The sequence below is a fragment of the Anabas testudineus genome, chromosome 6 (assembly GCF_900324465.2).
Source record: "Anabas testudineus chromosome 6, fAnaTes1.2, whole genome shotgun sequence".
NCBI lineage: Eukaryota > Metazoa > Chordata > Actinopteri > Anabantiformes > Anabantidae > Anabas > Anabas testudineus.
Genome location: NC_046615.1, coordinates 144,200 through 163,181, shown reverse-complemented (window position 1 = coordinate 163,181; position 18,982 = coordinate 144,200). Strand labels below are relative to the sequence as shown.

Here is an 18,982-nt window from a genome sequence, read left to right as displayed (position 1 = left end):
GTCGAATGCAGCACTAAGATCTAACAAGACGAGTATAGAGGGTAGTCCATTGTCTGATGCTAACACAGATCGTTAGTTACCTTTACCAGTGCTGTTTCTGTACTATGATGTACTCTAAATCCTGACCAGAAATCTTCATACCAATTATTCCTGCTTAATTACTTAGAGACCACCTTTTCAAAAATTTTAGAGATAAAGGGCAGATTGGATATTGGTCTACAATTTACTAAAACCCCTTCAGAGTAGGCTTTTGTGGGGCTCAGTGAATATTCCTTCCATTTCTTGATGATGAATTTCACTGAACTCCAGGGTATTTTCCGTGCCTTGGAGATTTTTTGAATATTAATGCAAACACCAATTTCACCTTACACATTTTTATTTGATTGACATTATTTTGTAGAAATCTGTTTTCATATTTAGAATTTAAATATTGTCTATATTTAGGATTTAGAGTTATCCTTTGGATTTTGATGAAATATTTAGGATTTGGATTTAATATTTAGGATTTAAGTAAAGGCTATATTTACAATTTAGATTTATATTTAACATTTAACTGTGATTTAATAATGACCAACTTCACAAATTCTGCTGTAAATGGAGTAAAAATGTGTCTTAATTTTTTCAGACACTGTTTTGTTATGTTGTTTTTGCTTAACTGTGGCAAAACTGAGCTGTTAATTTATTCATGATCAACTTTACAATCAACAAAGAGAGAGACATATTCCCTTGGAATGCTAGATAATTTTAGACACCTGCCAAAACCCACACCCACAAAGTTGACAGTAGGTTGAGTTATAGTTCATATACATTATTTTATTCGTTTTTTCTATGAGTATAGTATACCTGTTGAACATCAGTAAAGCTTTCAAAAGCTCTAATGTAATACATTTTGTCAGCTAAGCACACACACTCACACACCAGACGCTTTAGGCTCTTCGAGATAAACTGCCGGCAGATCTTAGATCAGGTGAACGCAATGTGGTTCCCATAGTGACCTGTGTTTTTGCAGTCGGTGGAGAGCAACTGCCGCGCCTGGCTGCTGCCGGCTGGGTCTCGCGAGGTTATCGTTGCTTACGCGTGTATGACGTATGAGTAAGTCGGGATCAAGAGGACAGAAAACTAACCGGCATGCACTACGCGCAGACCATCGGTTATCGAATCTGCGTAGAACCTGCTGATCTCGAACGAGCCCGTTGTTTCTTCTTCGTCAGCGGAATAAGGGTGGATCGGAACTTGTTTTCAGGGGGACTAACACCGTTGAACCCAACCCGTTCTCTTTAATACATCAATACATTAAACGTATTGTTCACGGTATGTTCAATGATTTACACAAAATACATATACATGAAATTACAGAACTGGCAGACAGAAGAAAACATGACTGTTTATTGTGCTTTCCATACTATCTAACAAACAATTACACATTTCTGGATATATATATACACGTTGTATGTATTGAACGTTTGTTCAGCTCAGAGCAAACTCCTGCCTAACCTTCTACGTTGCTAGTCATCATCAAGGGTGTTTTTTGGTGCAAATTAAAACGGAAAGCTATCCCGCATTAACAATATATTGCTCCTTATTGCAACATTCTGCTTCACTTTTGCAGTTAACATTAGATCAATAATACACATTACATAATGTTACAGTATTTTTGTTTTGTTAGACACAGGATAGCATTAAGCTGCTCCTACACTAGTTTCAGTTCAGTCTGTAACATGTAGTTATCTAAGTTAACAATATATTGTCTCCAGCCTGTCACTGTCATTCAACATCCAGTGTTTATGTTCTCTCACAAAATACAGTTGTAAAAGCACTTAGGTAAATTAACAAATATTAACATTTCAATTTGTTTGTTTAATGTTAACAGTGCAGTGTTTGTATTCCATGTTGAACAATTTCTATAATGTACTGTAGCCTAATTTTTTTACTGCTTTGCATAGTGTCTGTAATGACAGAAATCTTAGTCTAAAAGCAAAAGAGAGGTTTGAACAGGAGCTGGACAATTATTTTCTCAACTAACAGTTGCAGCATAATAATAAAACAATAATATTAAAACAATAATAAATAAAAATGTACTAAAAATTTAATCATGAAAATTAGACATTGCTTTTGAGTTGTGGTATAAGAATAATAATAATAATAATACATTTTATTTAAAGCGCCTTTCTAAACACTCAAGGACACTGTACAACAACAACAATAAATCAACACAATAAATCAAAAACAGACTAAACAAGTAAATCAACACAATAAATCAAAACCGACCATACAAGTACAAAAGTAGATTAAAGTGAATAGGCAATCATGAACAGGTAGGTTTTGAGTTTGGATTTAAAGATAGGAAGAGAGTCAGTGTAACGGATTTCCTGTTGTAGTGAATTCCAAAGAGTAGGGGCAGAACGGCTAAAAGCTCTGCTCCCCATGGTACTAAGACGGGAATGGGGGACATTGAGGTGGATGGCGGAGGATGACCTGAGTGAATGAGAGGAAGAGGCAATGTGGAGGAAATCGGACAGATATGGTGGGGGCTAGGTTGTGAATAGCCTTAAAGGCATACAGAAGGATTTTAAAGTCAATTCTATATTTGACAGGAAGCCAGTGGAGTTGTTGTAGAACAGGGGTAATGTGTTCGGATGTGGAGGTTTTGGTGGTGATGCGACCGGCTGAATTCTGGACCAGTCAGAGCTTATGAAGTGATTTTTTTGGGGAGGCCGAAGAGAGTTGCAGTAGTCGATAAAAAAAAAAAAAGTATTTAAAAAACAAACAAACCACTGACACCACTAAAACTGGCCTGGAAAAAAATGATGCAATCACTGCAATTGAGCGATTTCTGTAATTCTTCAGTTAATACCTGTCGCCAGGTATTTTAGCCCACTCCTTGTGAGCAAACTGCCTTTTCAAGAATTTTAGAGATAAAGGGCAGATTGGATATTCGTCTACAATTTACTAAAACCCCTGAGTCCAGAGTAGGCTTTTTGAGCTTATTGAATATTCCTTCCATTTCTTGATGATGAATTTCACTGAACTCCAGGGGAGGTTAGGGTTAGGGTCAGCTAACTCCAGCTATCTCAGGTTTGAAGGGGGCCTACTCCAGACTGCATGTTTCAGCTCTTGCCACAAATGTTCATAGAAGAGCCACTTGTAAATAGTTCAATGTTTTGTTCTTAGTCATTCTTGGGCATTTTTAGCTGTGTGTTTTGGGTTATTATCCTGTTGGAGGACCCACGACCTGTTACTGAGACCAGGCTTTTTGGTGCTGGGCAGCACGTTTTCCTCCAGGATGCCTTGATAGACTTGAGATTTTATTGTACTCTGCACAGAGTCACACCCTGTCCCAGATGCAGCAAAGCAGCTCCAGAACATAACCAAGCCTCCTACATGTTTCACAATAGGTACAGTGTTCTTTTCTTTGTATGCTTCATTTTTGCGTCTGTTGACATTTTGTCTCATCTCTCCAAGGGACATTCTCCTAGAAGCTTTGTGGCTTGTCAATATGCATTTTCTTGTTTTTTCTATGATTTTGCTTTCAACAGTGGAGTCCTCCTTGGTCGTCTTCCATTAAGACTGCTTTGGCTCAAACAGTGACAAATGGTGTGATCTAAAACTAATGTAACTTGACTTTGGAATTAATCTCTAATTGTTTTTGGAAGTTGGTCTAGACTCTTTGGTTGCCATTTGTATTATGTGGTTTTTCAATGAGCCATTAATTTTCCTCTTGCAGTCACATCTGGGGAGGTTGGCTACAGTCCTGTGGTCCTACACTTCTGAATAATATGTGCAACTGTAGTCACAGGAACATCAAGCTGCTTGGAGATGGTCTTATAGCCTTTGTGGTTAACATAATTTACGGTTAACATTTATGTTTTTTTTTTTTCTAATCTGCTGAGACACCTCTCTCCTTAAATTTCCATGTTCACTTAAATAACTTCGAAACTTTTGTCAGTTTCGAAGTTATTTAAGTGACAATTGTGGATTTTTCTTTTTTTAATGGAAGGGTACCAACAATTTATTCTGTAATGACCACATGATGCTTGATGTGTTAATGAGAGCCTTAGATATCATTATCTGTTCCTCCTTTTGTACTAGTCATTCACTTGAAGTTTTGACCATTATATTTAAACTTCAGTGTTTTAAGAGAGTGCTAAAGATCTGGCAGTTTTTAACTTGGATATTATTTTAGATATGCAATACATTGGATGCAGCAACTAAGCCACTGATGCTTATACTGTATGTAAAGGCGGGTAGAAACAGCATTAGCTTTACTAGCAGAGGCTTATAATGTTGAATTGTCAGTATAATGTAATTTTTTATTTTTAGGGATGTGTGATGCAGCTGAGAAAGACCTCTATGTTGTCTTGGGAGCAAGCCCCTCAGACTCGATTCAGCAACTTAGACACAGATATCAGCAGCTGGCCTTACAGGTAAAAATCACTGCTCTATCTGTTCATGTGTCAATCTGAGGCAGCACACAACCATTGCTCCTGCATGTTGCATGACTCAGCCCTTTTCAAGTAAATCTTATTACAGCACACAAAGCCTGTCTCTGTGGAGAGAAATGAATGTCATTGAAATCATTCCTCCTCTTCATACTGATATAAAGTCATCCTTGGCAGAGGTACATGGTATAAGATGTGCAAAAGCACATTCCTTTTTTAGTGTACAAAAAGAAAACAAGATTCTTAACTTTAGCTAAAGATCATTTCAACGTGAGTTTGACAAAGTGTCAGCAGATACTTTACACATTTATATTATTTCTAGTAGGAAACTGTGTGTATGTGTGTGTGTGTGCGCGTGCGCCTGTGTGTGCATATGTGTGCAGTACCACCCAGACCGTCTTCAATGTGAGTGCTCTCCAGAAGCTGAGTCTGGTATAAAGAAGTTTCTAGAAGCTGATGCGGCCTGGAAGATTCTTGGTGACCAGAAAACCAGGAGACAATATGACCTGCAGAGAAGAGGTAAAACTTATAAGATTTATTTTTGGGGTGGCAAATTCTGGTACTTGACAGTACTGCCCTAAATGGGGGAAAAAAATCAGTTCTTAGATGTGATGCAGAGGTGAATAATTATGCATCAATTCACAAATGTCAAAAATTAATTTTCTAAATGTTCGACGTAACACAAAAGGAGAAACACGGAAGTGTAGTGCCCAAACAATCTATAGCGTGCACATAGATGTTTTCCAAGAATTTCCCCTTAAAGTTAAGACTAAATCCTAGTAAAGATAAAGAAGATTCACAAAGCATCTTAGCCCTTAAAAAACTCATAATAGAAAAAACTGTTGTAGGACGGAGGACTCTTAAGAGGCCGAAGAGTTTCTTTAGCAGAGGACAAAATGATGGAAGGATGAAAAGATAGAAGAAATATTCTCCAAACACAGAATGATGGTCATAACACCTGTAGATTGTATGTAGGGATAATGCTTGTGGATGATCTCAATAGAAATGTGCACATATCACCCTCTTAACACAGAAGCTCTGAAACACCAGAAACTAAAATGTGATAACATCTTTAAACAGTGCAGCAGAGATGACTTGCATCTGTTACAACCCTACGTCAGCAGAGTGACCTTAAAAACTCTTACAGCATTTCTATAGCTTCATATTGTGACTTACATGTGCCTACTTTAGTTCCACTGGACACTCAGACCATGCCTAGCAGACTTCCCGGACATTCTTGATATAATTGATGGGACATACAATGACATAACACCATTTTTTGGCTTAATCTTTAATTTTAAGTGGACAGTTTTAAGGACAGTTTTCATTGGGCACTACATGAATCAGAAGATGTTTTTTTCAGGAAAACCATTGTGAAGGGGATTGACACTGGTTCTGCCTCTTCTACACTGAATAAACACATAGACAGATACTAATATAATAATATTATTGTTGTATCTCCAGCACAGGAACTCAAACAGGATTGGCCAGTAGATTGTACAATCATTTTAGGGGACATGACATGGGACCAAGGTAAGTATACATGATATGAACTAAAACACATACAGTGGCTTGTAAAAGTATTCATACCCCTTGAACTTTTCCACATTTTCTCACATTATGACCACAAACATAAATAGATTTTATTGGAATGTTTTGTGAAAGACCAACACATGACACATGACATGGCATACATTTGTGAAGTAAAAAGAAAATCATACATGAGTTAAATTTTTTTTTTTTTACAAATAAAAAAACTGAAAAGTGCAGTGTGCAAAAGTATTTAGCCCCTTTTTCTCTGGTGCCTCCAATTGCCTGATGGTTGCTGACTGATTTAATGTTGACCTAATGACTGAATAGAGTCCACCTGTGTGTAATTTAATCTCAGTACAAATACAGCTGATGCGAAATACTTAAATGTGATTTTTACAGGTCTTAAACATTACAGTTAAGTTAGGTTCAGTTGATTATTTTAATGTAAAGTTTTTCTTAATGTTGCATAATTTCCCAGGGAAGTAGTAGTGTTGCCTGTTAGCTCCCAGAGTCATGTCTTTTTGGGACTGTTTCTAATAAAAATTTGAGAAGTGTCCTTGAGTGACCTTCCCAGGCCAGTTAGGAGACATAGTCCCTCCAGCGTGTCCTGGTTCTTAGCCTGGGCCTCGTCCTGGTGGGGCATGTATGAAACACCTCCCCTGGTAACCGTCCTGGAGGCATCCCAAACAGCTGCTCAAACAACCTGAGATGGCTCCTCTTGTAGTAAAAGAGCAGTGACTCTACTTTGAGCTTTTCAACCTATCTCTAAGGGTGCTCCCAGCCACCCTGTATAGGTAACTCATTTTGGCCGCTTGTATCAGGGACCTTTCTTTGGAAAATTGAGAGCTTCTTCAAGACAACATACTTGACTGCATTGCTGCTGCCAATGCACTGATCCGTCTGTCAGTCTCATTCTCAGTTTTTTCCCTAACTCATAAACAAGACCCCAACATCCTCAATTTAAGGCAAGACACATTTTTCTAGTGGAGAACCATAATCTTGGACCTTGGAGGTACTGATTTTCATGCCAGCCACTGTGCAATTGGCTGCAAACAATTCATCAGCAAAATCAGGGATGAAATCCTTAGGTCCCTAAACCAGACTTCCTCCAGCCCTTAGCTGCACCTAGAATTTCTGTTAATGAAAATAATGAACAGAACTGGTGACAAAAGCAGCCCTGCTGGGGAACATGCACTGGAACAAGGTCTGACTTAACGTGAGCAAGGTGAAGCAAACTCCTCCTCTTGTTATACAGAGGCTGGACAGCCCTTAACAGAGGGCCCTGTATTTCCAGAGCAGCCCCTACAGGATGCCACAAGGTACATGGTCAAATGCCTTCTCCAAGTCCAAAAAGTACATATGGACTGGTTGGGCGAACCCACATGAACCCTCAAGCACCCTAGTCCCCTTTCTTAAAAAGAGTCACCACCACCCCAGTCTGCCAGTCCAGAGATACTGCCACGTGATGTGGCAAAGGCGTGTAAGCCAAGACTTCTAAACATTTAGAGACTTAAGATGCACAGGGCTTATCTCATCCACCTCTGGTGCTTTGCTACTGAGGAGCTTATTGGTTATCGCAGTGACTTCAGCCCAGATGATGGATGAACCAATATCTGAGTCCTCAGCCTCTGTTTTCCCTTCAGAAGGTGCATCAGCAGGGTTGAGGAGATCCTTGAAATATCCCTTCCACTGTTTGACAGTGTCCCCGGTGAAGATCAACAGCTCCCCACCACCACTACAAACAGTGTTGGCAGTACATTGCTTCCCTCTCGTGATTTGCCGGAATTTCTTTGAGGCCAACCAATACTCTTGCATGGTGCTTGGCCTGCTGGTACCTATTATCTACCTCAGGATTCCTACAAGCCAACCAGGACTCCTTTTTCAGCTTGACAGCATCCCTTACTGTCAGTGTCCACCATTGGATATGGGGGTTGCCGCCATTACAGACACAGCTCCAAACAGCCACATCTACAAAGGAGGCAGAAAACATGCTCCACTTGGACTCAATGTTCTTAACATCCCTCGGGATCTGCTCTCCTGAAGGTGGAAGTCGAAGACCCCTCTGACACAGTGCAATTTGGGACTGCTAAGTCTGTCCACCTTCCACCTCTGCCACTGGATCCAGCTCACCACCATACTTCACCTTCATCATCAATTCCCCAACTATCTCATTATGTTTAATCAGCAGCATAATCCTTTCCTTCAGATTCCTTTGATATACAGTAAAAGCTCCTGATGTCTGAATCTCTGCAACCACTTATGAAGCAAGAAGAGCATTTACTGCACACTTACAGACCTCAAGGACATCGCAGACCCCTTACTGGATCCAATGCAGTTCACATACAGAGCTAACAGATCTGTAGACATTGCTGTAAAAATGGAAGAACAAGTACAAGCTATAAAGGCTGAAATGGAGTGTAACAGAGATTAACCACATTTTTTGGAAAGCTGTGTTAAATTTCACTTGGCCCACAGAGGCCTGATTACTGCCAGACCTGTTCAATCAAGAAATCACTTGATTTCCACTTTGACAAAGTAAAGCACACTAAAAGATCTTAAGAAGCAACACATCATGCTACGATCTTAAGAAATGAAAGAACAGATAAACAAGAAGCATAAGGCCCAGGTACTCCCCGTCAGCCCAAGTGGATAACCCCTCCTGCCAACAATTACCTGTACCTGCAGGAGAGAAAATAAACAAGATAAAAACATAGAGGCCAGAGGATTGTCACATATTTGATTATTTGTGATTATTTGATTATTTTATTTATACGTGAAGCTAAATTGATTTGGGTTGCGCTTATTGTTTAAATCCACTATTTACTTTTGTAGCAAGGTCTGCAGGTTATCTGGGTTTCTTCTTAAAGTCAAATCAAAAATAAAGCAATTCTTTTAACAGGATTAAGATTATGATTAAGATTATTATCCGTCTGCTTGCTATGCCTATGCTACAATTGTATGGATGAATTAGTTTAGTTTAAATTGTAATCCAAGTTTCAGGTTGTAGCTCCAATGCGCTGCCACTTAAAACTCTCTTGATAATCTACAGATAATGTATACAAACCAGTGATAGCCAGGGCCAGAGGCATTACATTTTTGGGTTGTCCTTTTGTAAAACCACCCAATTCTTGTGAACACATTATATAAAGAATGCTTGGAAGGAATTGCCTCAAGCATAAAGCATTAAGCATAAATACATACAGTCTACAGTTGATACAGTTTGTAGTTCTTCTATGTCTCTATAGCTCAGCTCACAGCCAGTCGACTGGAATATCTGCTATCTTCAATGGATGCTGTCCTTCGTTCAGGTTAGAATTTCACAGTTCAAAAAACCCTGACCATTGACTCACACATCCAGACCCCATGAACCGTGGATCACAGTAGGGCTTGACTCACATTACAGCAGTTTTCAGATTAACGTTAAGAGCAGAACATTCATAAGAGGGGACAAGCTACACCAGTTCACTTATGAAGGAAAGAGCTGCTGATTGGCCACTACTCTACAACAATTGACATGATTGGCTCATTACGCAAGAATATACACATAAGGAACTTCTTTACAATTAAATCTTACTCATTACTGCACTTACATTATAACAATGATAGTTCAAGTTCAACTTTAAAATATATATTCCTACACAAACTTGACTGGTTCCATAGCAGGGGCTACATTAACGTACCATTGACTTTACATTGATTCAGTTTTTGTTGTTGTTGTTAAACAATATGTAATGAATGATTTTGAAGGAATTCCTTCGTATTTGACACAAATTTGGGGTCAAGAGTGAACTGATTAAACTTTGGCTAACAAAGGTCAGGGTCACTGTGACATGATATATGTGTCATTCCCATCAGTGGTTAGTAATTCTAGTTTGAGATTTATTTATTCACAATCAACTATGCCTATTGTGGTGTGTGATAGAAAGTCCTTAACCCATCAACAGGGCTGGTATCTGCTCCTTTGTGCAAGAAGGAACAAGATGACAGAGCCCTAAAAATGAACTCCAGCAGGCCACTTTTGTGAATGTCTCTGACCAAACAATCAGAGACAGACTTCATAAGGGAGGCCTGAGGACCAGACGTCCTCTTATGGGCATTGTGCTCACTGTCAGGCACCGTGGAGCTCCATTGGCATTTGCCATAGAACACTAGAATCTGCCACTGGGCAGACATGAAAGGTCTGGAGAAGCTGTTGAGAACGTTATGCTGCCAATTATATCGTTTAACATGACCTGTTTGGTGGTTGATCAATGATGGTATGGGAAGGCATATCAATGGAGGGATCCACAAACCTCTACAGGCTAGACAACAGCACCCTGAGTGCCATTAGGTATCGGGATAAAATCCTTGGACCCAATGTTAGACCCTACACTGGTCCAGTGGATCTTAGGATGCTCCTGGTGACAACAATGCCTAGCCTCCTAAATCCAATAAAACACCTCTGGGATGTTATATTTTGGCCCATCCAATGCCACCAGGTTGTACCTCAGACTGTCTAGAAGCTCAGTGATGCCTTGGACCAGATCTGGGAGGAGATACCCCTGGGCATCATCTGTCGTCTCATTAGGAGTATGCCCCGACTTTGTCAGGCATGCATACAAGCACGTGGAGTACCATTTTCAGTTTCCACTTTGTTTTTCACGGTGTCTTTGAATTCAGTCCTATGTAGGTTGATAATTTTAATTTCCGTCATTCCTAACACATCAACCAGTCCATATCAGTATAAATATCCAGCATGAATTTTCCCCATTGAAATCTGATGTGTTTTCAAAGTGTATGTTCACCGATAGCGACCCACTGGGTCTAATTTGGGTTCAGTGTCTCGCCCAAGAATACCATACAGTCCTGTGTACACCTCAACAATGAATTTGAAATAATTTGAAAACACTCAAGATGTGAGTCAAGACTTTAGTTTAGTTAAAGGGGATTGACAAAAGTATGGCAATAAACATTCAAGAATTACAGTCATCATTATTCTGAAAAAACAAAATAAAATCGATCAGAGAGATTGTAAAAACACTAGAAGTGGCCTCTAAAACCTGAAGCCCACAGCAAAAGACTTTGAAGACCATGGACAATAACTGAAATGGATCACTACAAAATTATATCCATAGTGAAATAAAACCCTTTCATAACACTCTTGATGAGGTAGGCATGTTATTGTGAGAATCTTTATGCAAGAGGCAATTTACGTATGTACAGAGAGTTCACAACGAGATGCAAAACAATTGTAATGCTGTAAAACAGAAGTGCCAGATTAGACTTTGCCAGATAACAATTAAAAAACATCTGGAATAAGATTCTTTCGCTGATGAAAACAAGATTAACTTGTACCAGAATTAAGGGAAAAGAAGGATAGGAACAGCTGGTTTTTATTAAATGACTAACATTTTGAAAATCATTGGCAAAAAAATGCATGCATGCACAAATCATGCATTTTTTTGCCAATGATTTTCAAAATGTTGGTCATTTAATAAAAAATATGAGCAAAACTAAGCAATCCCTCATGCTTCAACTAAGTGTTGCTAATCATCAGCTTATGATTAGTTGATCATCAGCAGCTGTGCAGACCTTTGAAGCAGAGGTTTTGGCAGTCTGCTGGTTTTGAGCATTTTAGGTGTGTATTAATACAACGCTTAACTGTGACTAAAGACTGTCAGAAAAATACCTCATTAATGCCATAGTGAAAACGGGTTTCTACAACGTGATGTCAATTATATAAAAAATATGTAAGGTGAAATCAGTGTTTGCATTAATATTCACCCCCTTTAAAATGACTGACCTAATCCAACAGATATCCAGATATTTGGTGCTAGTAGTCCCACAATTAGTGAAATGTTGATCACCTGAGTGCAGTGAATGTGTCTCAAGTGATTGCAGTATAAAGACACTTGTCTAGAAGGTCCAGTCACTGGTTAATCAGTATTCCTGGATACCATTAAACCATGAAGACAAAAAGAACACTCCCAGAAACTCAGAGAAGAGGTCATTGAAAAGTGTAAGTCAGAGAATGGATACAAAAAAATCTTCAAAGCAACTTCCCCCAGGAGTTCAGTGAAATTCATTATTAAGAAATGGAAGGGATATGGCACATGTCCAGATCTGCCTAGAACAGGCCGTCTACACAAACTGAGTAACCGTGCAAGGAGACTAGTGAGATAGGCCACTAACATACAGATGACTAATCTGAAAGAGTTACAGTCTTCAGCAACTGAGATAGGAGAAACTGTGCATAAAACTGTTGCCCAAGTTCTTCACCAGTCAAAGCTTTATGGGAAACACAGTGGTGACAGCATCCTGCTGTGGGGATGCTTCTTGGCAGCAAGGCAGAGGGTAAGATGAATGTGGCAAAATATAGGACAATCCTGGAGGACAATTTTATTGAGTGGGCAACACAACTACACCTTGGGAGAAGAATTGTTTTCCACCAAGACAGTGACCCGAAGCATACAGCGAAAGCTACACAGAAATGGTTTACCAACAACAAGGTGAATGTTCTGGAGTGGTCGCGTCAAAGCCCAGAGCTCAGTCCAATAGAGTCTAATAAAATTGAGACTTATCCAGGCAGACTCCATATTGTGATTGCAGCCAAAGGTGCATCTACTAAAAACTGCCTTGAAGGGGGTGAATATTAATGCAAACACTGATTTCACCTTACATATTTTTCACATCACGTTGTAGAAACCTGTTTTCACTGTGACATTAATGAGGTATTTTTCTGACATGTTCATGTTTATGAAGGGGAGCTGAATACTTTTTATAGGCACTGTAGTCGCACATCGATGTGGAACAGGTCATAACAAGTAGCTTGTATAAAGTTGTACAGTATCTTAACTTTATATGACAAGTAACTTGTAAGGTAATGGTGTAACTTTTAAATTAAGCTATGCTTGAACTTGACATAATCTTACTATTAACTACAGTCACTTGTTTGTTTTTTATGGACATTCATGGAGCTCAGAGAATCAATTCAAATATGTGTGTGTTTTCAGATGAGCATGTGTATACATATTGCTGTCGCTGTGGAGGTGGTTTTGCTGTATCAGAGGAGGACACACAAATCAGGCAGAGGGATGATAAAGTGGAGGAAACAGAGGAAGGACGGCACAGAGGATTGGTTGTTTGCTGTGACACATGTTCCCTCAGTGTATATGTCATATGTTCATTAGATAGAAAAACTTAAATGTTTAAATATCAATACATAATTGTCTGGACAATATTGTGTGGAAAAGGTCCTTTATTGTATATTTAGTGGATGTGTTTTTGTCAAAACTTTTATAGTTCTGAATATTATCACAAAAATAAAAATGAAATGATTTAAATAGTAATAATGGTGTTGATGTTATGGCAAATTCTGCCACTATAGTGAGATCAATAAAGAGTCACAAACCCAATCCGTCTTTGTGTGGTTTTAAAACAGCACACAAGGTTCTCAAAGTGTAGTTCTAAGGTTATTGGCTACATACATTACTTACATATAGTTCAGCATCCCATCTTGCAGCTCTTTCTCATTGGCTATACTTAGTTAAATTTACTTTTATGGTAAAGAATATATAGTATCGAACAATCGAGAACAAAGCATGTTATCTATCAAGGCGGGAACTGGATATGCCTTGGTTCCTTCACTTCTGGCAGTTCCTGTCACACCCTGGTACAGAAAAACAAGTCAATTTTATTTGTATAGCGCCAAATCACAACAGAAGTCAATTATACGGTTTAAGACCTTACAGAGTAGAGAAGAAAAAAATATTTTTGAGGAAGAAACCTCCAGCAGAACCATGCTCATGGTAGTCGGCCACCTGCCTCGACCGGCTGGGGTGAGTATAAAGGGGAGATAGAAAAAAAACAGCAGGCAACAAAAAACAACAAGCAGTGAAAACATTGGGCTGGTCAACTAGATCCTGGAGATATACAGCTCCAAGGCTGAGGATACGTGTAGAAAAGTAAAGAGAGAGTGTGAGAAAGAGAGGAAGAAGCACAACTACGGGAGAGAGAAGACACAAAGCTAATGACATGCAATGATAGCATTTGGATGGAGAGAGGAGCTCAGTATATCAGTAGAGGTCCCACAGCAGACTAACGTATAGCAGTATAACTAAGAGACGGTTCAGAGTCTTCTGAGCTATCTCAAACTGTAAGCTTCATAAAAAAAGTATCTAGTCTTAAATGTAGAGAGGGTATTTGCCTCCCGAACCTGAACTAGGAGCTTAATAGCGAAAGGCTCTGCCTCACACTCTCCATTTGGAAACTCTAGGAATGTAAAGTAAAGAATAGAAGATAGTTGTGCTGGAGTAAAGTTAGGATGACTGCCCTCCTCTGTGTTGGTACACGGCTTTAAGAGAGTTTTGGGGAAAAACTATTAAGTGATCGATTTTAACACCATATGTCAGAACAAGATCAAGGGTATGATTAAAACAGTGAGTGGGTTTATTTACATTTTGGGTAAAATCCAAAGAATTAAATGATTAGAAATGATGAGATTAAATGCAGTGTTGAGGCAGTTAACATCAACATAGATATTAAAGTTACCCACTATAATGACTTTACACTAAGAACTAAATCAGATAGAAAGTCTGAGAATTCAGTTAAAAACTGAATTCCTTGATTGTTGATTAATAAGCTTGAAGATTGCTGCTACTCCTCCACCCCGACTTGTGCTTCTAGGAACATGATAATTAATATGACATGGGGGGGCTTGACTCATTCAGACAGAAAGATTCATCCTGCTGCAGCCAGGTTTCAGTAAGACAAAATAAGTCTATTTGATAGTCACTTATCAAATCATTCACTAACAGAGATTTAGACGAGAGAGATCTGATATTTAACAGTCCACATTTGATTTATGATTTGTTTTCTTTTGTTCTGTGAGAGGAGTTGTCTTTTATTTTTATTTTTCATTGGCTTTGTACTTCAGAGATTCCATATTAGATTGTAAACTGTAAAACCAGCACAGCATTAACAATGTGCACACACATGCAATCTTTGTTGACATTGTTACAAGAGCTTACAATAGGAATGTCCCAATCGAGGTTTATAGTTGGGACACTTTTTTATTTTGCTTGTCTATAAGAATTCACAACCTTGAAAAGGTTCACCAGTTTAAGAACACTTTTTACCTATTGCTAAAACCTCTGCAACAAAAAGAAAAGTTGGAATGCTTTGTAAATTGTAAATAAAATCCCAATATAATCATTTTCAAATAATTTTAAACCTATACTGTGATTTCAGCTGGTGCTGTTTTTTTCTACCCCAACCACTTACCACAAGTTATACCTCTTTAAGAAATACATTAAATTAGATCTGATTATTTATTTAAATAGGGGCCATATTCACAAAACAATCAATAAATAACTTTATTGTCCCCTGCAATTATTTTTGTAGCAGCATAGTACCACGTGACAGAGAGAAAACAGACACATTCAATATAGAGTACGTATTAGAAGGAGGTTGTAAAGGGGTTACACTTCATTTCATCACCGTATTCTCACTGAGTTCACCATACTGATCGTTGACGGTAGAAAAGAGCGTGTTGGTTCCACTTGTATCAATCCCATCCACCTCTACTCCCTAGAAATATCACCAAGTTTATAAGACGACCTAAACCCTGACTTAGGTTCACCTTCATTCGTTTGCTTTGGTCTGAATCAGTTGATGAGTTTGTAAGATTGTAGCAGTTTCTCCTCGGTTCGGTTTCGTTTCACACTGAGAAAAATCCAAGCAAACCTTTGGGGGTCTCAGTGCAGTTGTTTTGGTGCAAACTCGAGTGTGATTACCATGTTCACACCGGACAAAGCGAACTGCACCAAGAGGGAAAACAAACTTAAACGAACTAAATCCTGTAGGTGTGAAAGCATCCTTACACTAACCAACTGCCAAAACCCTATAGAGACAATGTCTGCGTCCCGACCAGCTAAATTATATATTTCAAAAACCAACACAAGAGGTGTGATTCATAGGAACTTAATAAAAATAAAGATGACTCCCCTCACATACCAAAATGAAAAGAAAACTGTCAAATGTGGACTGCTAAGTATCAGATCTCTCTCATCTAAATTCCTGTTAGTGAATGATCTGATAAGTGACTATTAAAAAAACTTTTATAGTCTTACTGAACTCTGGCTGCAGCAGGATGAAAATGTCTGTCTGAATGAGTCATCCACCCCCCTCTTTTCTCCTCTCCCCTCCTGTCCTCTTATCCATTCAAATGCTACCATTGCATGTCATTAACTTTGTGTCTTCTCTCTCCTGTAGTTGTGCTTCCTCCTCTCTGTCTCCCTGTCTCTGTACTTTTGTGCAGGTATCCTCAGCCTTGGAGCTGTACATCTCCAGAGTACAGTTACTGGCCCTACCGACCTGCCCAGTATCTCCTGTTTTCACTCAACCAACCGGTCGAGGCAGATGGCCACCCACTACTGTACTGCTGGAGGTTTTTACGTCTAAAATAATTAATTAATAATGAATTGACTATAACAGAATTAGAGAACTTCTTACAGTCCTATATAGGAGAAAAGAGTAGCACTGAACTGTTTCAAGGCCTGATAAATGCCAAAGAACACGACCATGAAACACCACAAAAGTGTTACATAGAATCATGGGGCTAAGGCAGAAAGTTATTATTTATTTCTCCCCATCTGTGGCACTGTTTGAAGTTGGTAATTCTGACCCAAAACTGGACCAGCAAGACCTGGGTGATTGCCTGGTTGAAGTCCATCACACAATTCAGCCTTATGTTGAGATCCCTGTGGACAATTCCACCCAGTATAACATTATGTTGGACAGTTTCACAATATTGGGCAATATTCAGCCTATTGACAAGGTAGTTGAGACACATCAGACTGACAGCACTGAAATCAGAACCAGGCTCATGGTGGGCGACCATCTGCCTCAACAGGTTGGGCTGAGTGGAAAGATAACAAGAAAAGAACTGCAGGCAAAAAAAAAACAACGACAAGCAGGATAAACAATATGCCAGTGTTACATACCATAATTAGACGATGTTCTCTGTTATGCTAAGACATTTGAAGATCATGTTGTGGGCCTGAGAAGTGTCCTGACTGTTCAAGAGGGAGGTTTGCTAAGCTGGACGACTGGTTTCATCTGAGGGGGTTCTGATTGACCCTAAGGATCTGGACGGCATTTAAACTTTGAAAGACAAGACACCAAACAAAGTTGGAGCTGTTTGAAAACTGCTCAGATTTCTTAGCTATTATAAACCTACATTCAGGGGTCACCAAGCCAATGTATGTGCTCTTGCAGAAAAAAAAGTCAAGCTCTTCTCTTTTTTAGGTTTTTGGAACATCCTACTACTAGTGAATTACAATAGTCCAGTCTAGAAGTAACAAATGCATGGCCTAATTTTTAACAGGATGTTTTTAATTTTAGCAATATTCCTCTTTCTAAAAGTTTTCTTTTAGATTTCTTTTATGTATGATGTAAAGGAGATATCCTGGTCAAAGATAAGTACAAGATTACTCACAGTATTACTTGAGGCCAATGCTATGTCATCTAAGGTAACAACATGATGAGACATCATGAAGAAGCTACTTGGATGAATGGTGAAACGTTTCGAAAAATTGTCCAAAAATAATACTATGAGTCGTTAATCAATTATTGAGACCCCTGTATTGATATTACAAGTTATATCTGATTGTAATGGCAGTGGCATGTAATGGTTAGCACTATTTCCTAGCTAGAAGGACCTGGCTTCAAATCCATGGTTGGCCAGGTGCCTTTCTGTGTGAAGTTTGCATGTTCTCCCTGTGCTTGCATAGGTTTTCTCCGGATACTCTGGCTTCCTATTACAGTCTAAAGACATAAAGTTAGATTAATTAGTGAGAATACAAGTGTGATTGGTTGTCTGTTTTTATATGATGACACTCCTGTAATAGACAGGGTGACAGCTGGGAATGGAAAAGTGGGATAATACATGTACAGATGAATGGATGGTTGTATTAGCTCAGTTCAGGACAGTAAGTCTCTACATACATCTGTTAGCTGATTAATTGTATAGCAAATCCATATCCTATGGCCCTGAAAAATTATCCTGTGGTCCTGAACCAATACTCTAAATGACAGAACTATACTCCTTGCAGTATTGCTGCAACAAACACAAAGCGATAAAGACCGGTAATGACTCTGCTTTCTCTCTCTGTGGTGACTCAGGCTGCAAATGTCACATGTGACAGAAGCTCCAAGTGATGATCATTCTCTCCTATTCCATCCTTCCATATCTGCCCCCTTCACAAAAATGATGTGAATCAGGGTGGCAGGCAAAGAAAGTTAGAGGCTGTTAGAAAAGAAGGAAGAAAGGGGGTTTAGATGTATTATTTGAACTCTTTGCTAATTATTTGCTCACTGCTGCTTTGGTCAGAATCAGAAATAGTGGTCAGTTGTGTGGGCGAATTTCTACTGACACACTGAAAGAAAGTATTGGGGGTGGGGTGAGGTGACAATTGATGTTTAAATAAGGGGTTGGTAGAATGTTGATTTGACAGACCCTGAAACGTGCTGGGACACAAAATGATTTTCACTAACACACCACCTACAATTACAGCACTTTAGATCACTGTCTACCAACCAATCCCCCAACCACTCCCACTCTCCCAGCCCTACCTCCAAACCAACCCCCACATACCCCACATGTTTTTTCACTGTAAAATACTTTAATCTAAATAATTAAATAAACTCAACACTAATTTTTTGTAATTATTTAAATGGATGAACTACAATTTATTATAACTTGGGTGTTACTTTTGTAATTCTGTTAATTATTTCTGTCTCTAATAACATATAACATGATATAACAATGAGAAGTCAGACTGCGTAGGAAACTGTTCATGTTAGCCAAACATATTTGAGGAAAAGAGGTAAATTGCAAAATCATTAAAAGGCAATGTTTTGGTTCATTGGTCCACCTTGTGAAGAGATTGTTTTTTGTAATTTTTTAAAATACTTTTTTGGCAGGTTTTATTCAAATGAGCTTACACTAGGTGCAAGCACCATTAACAACA

The 18,982-nt window shown here is 38.8% G+C and overlaps 1 protein-coding gene across 2 annotated transcripts; it reads left to right on the top strand.

Moving 5' to 3' along the window:
• The first annotated feature begins 1,118 nt into the window (after window positions 1-1,118).
• dnajc24 (DnaJ (Hsp40) homolog, subfamily C, member 24) lies at window positions 1,119-13,366 on the top strand. 2 transcript variants are annotated; one of them, XM_026365422.1, is made up of 5 exons: window positions 1,119-1,311; window positions 4,321-4,424; window positions 4,823-4,958; window positions 5,904-5,972; window positions 12,965-13,366. In XM_026365422.1, the coding sequence occupies exons 2-5, from the start codon at window positions 4,323-4,325 to the stop codon at window positions 13,153-13,155; spliced, it is 498 nt and encodes a 165-aa protein (XP_026221207.1). In that variant the 5' UTR covers window positions 1,119-1,311; window positions 4,321-4,322; the 3' UTR covers window positions 13,156-13,366. The 2 variants fall into 2 exon arrangements, with proteins under 2 accessions (XP_026221207.1, XP_026221208.1); XM_026365423.1 differs by lacking the exon at window positions 12,965-13,366 and adding an exon at window positions 9,218-11,756.
• Window positions 13,367-18,982: the final 5,616 nt, after the last annotated feature.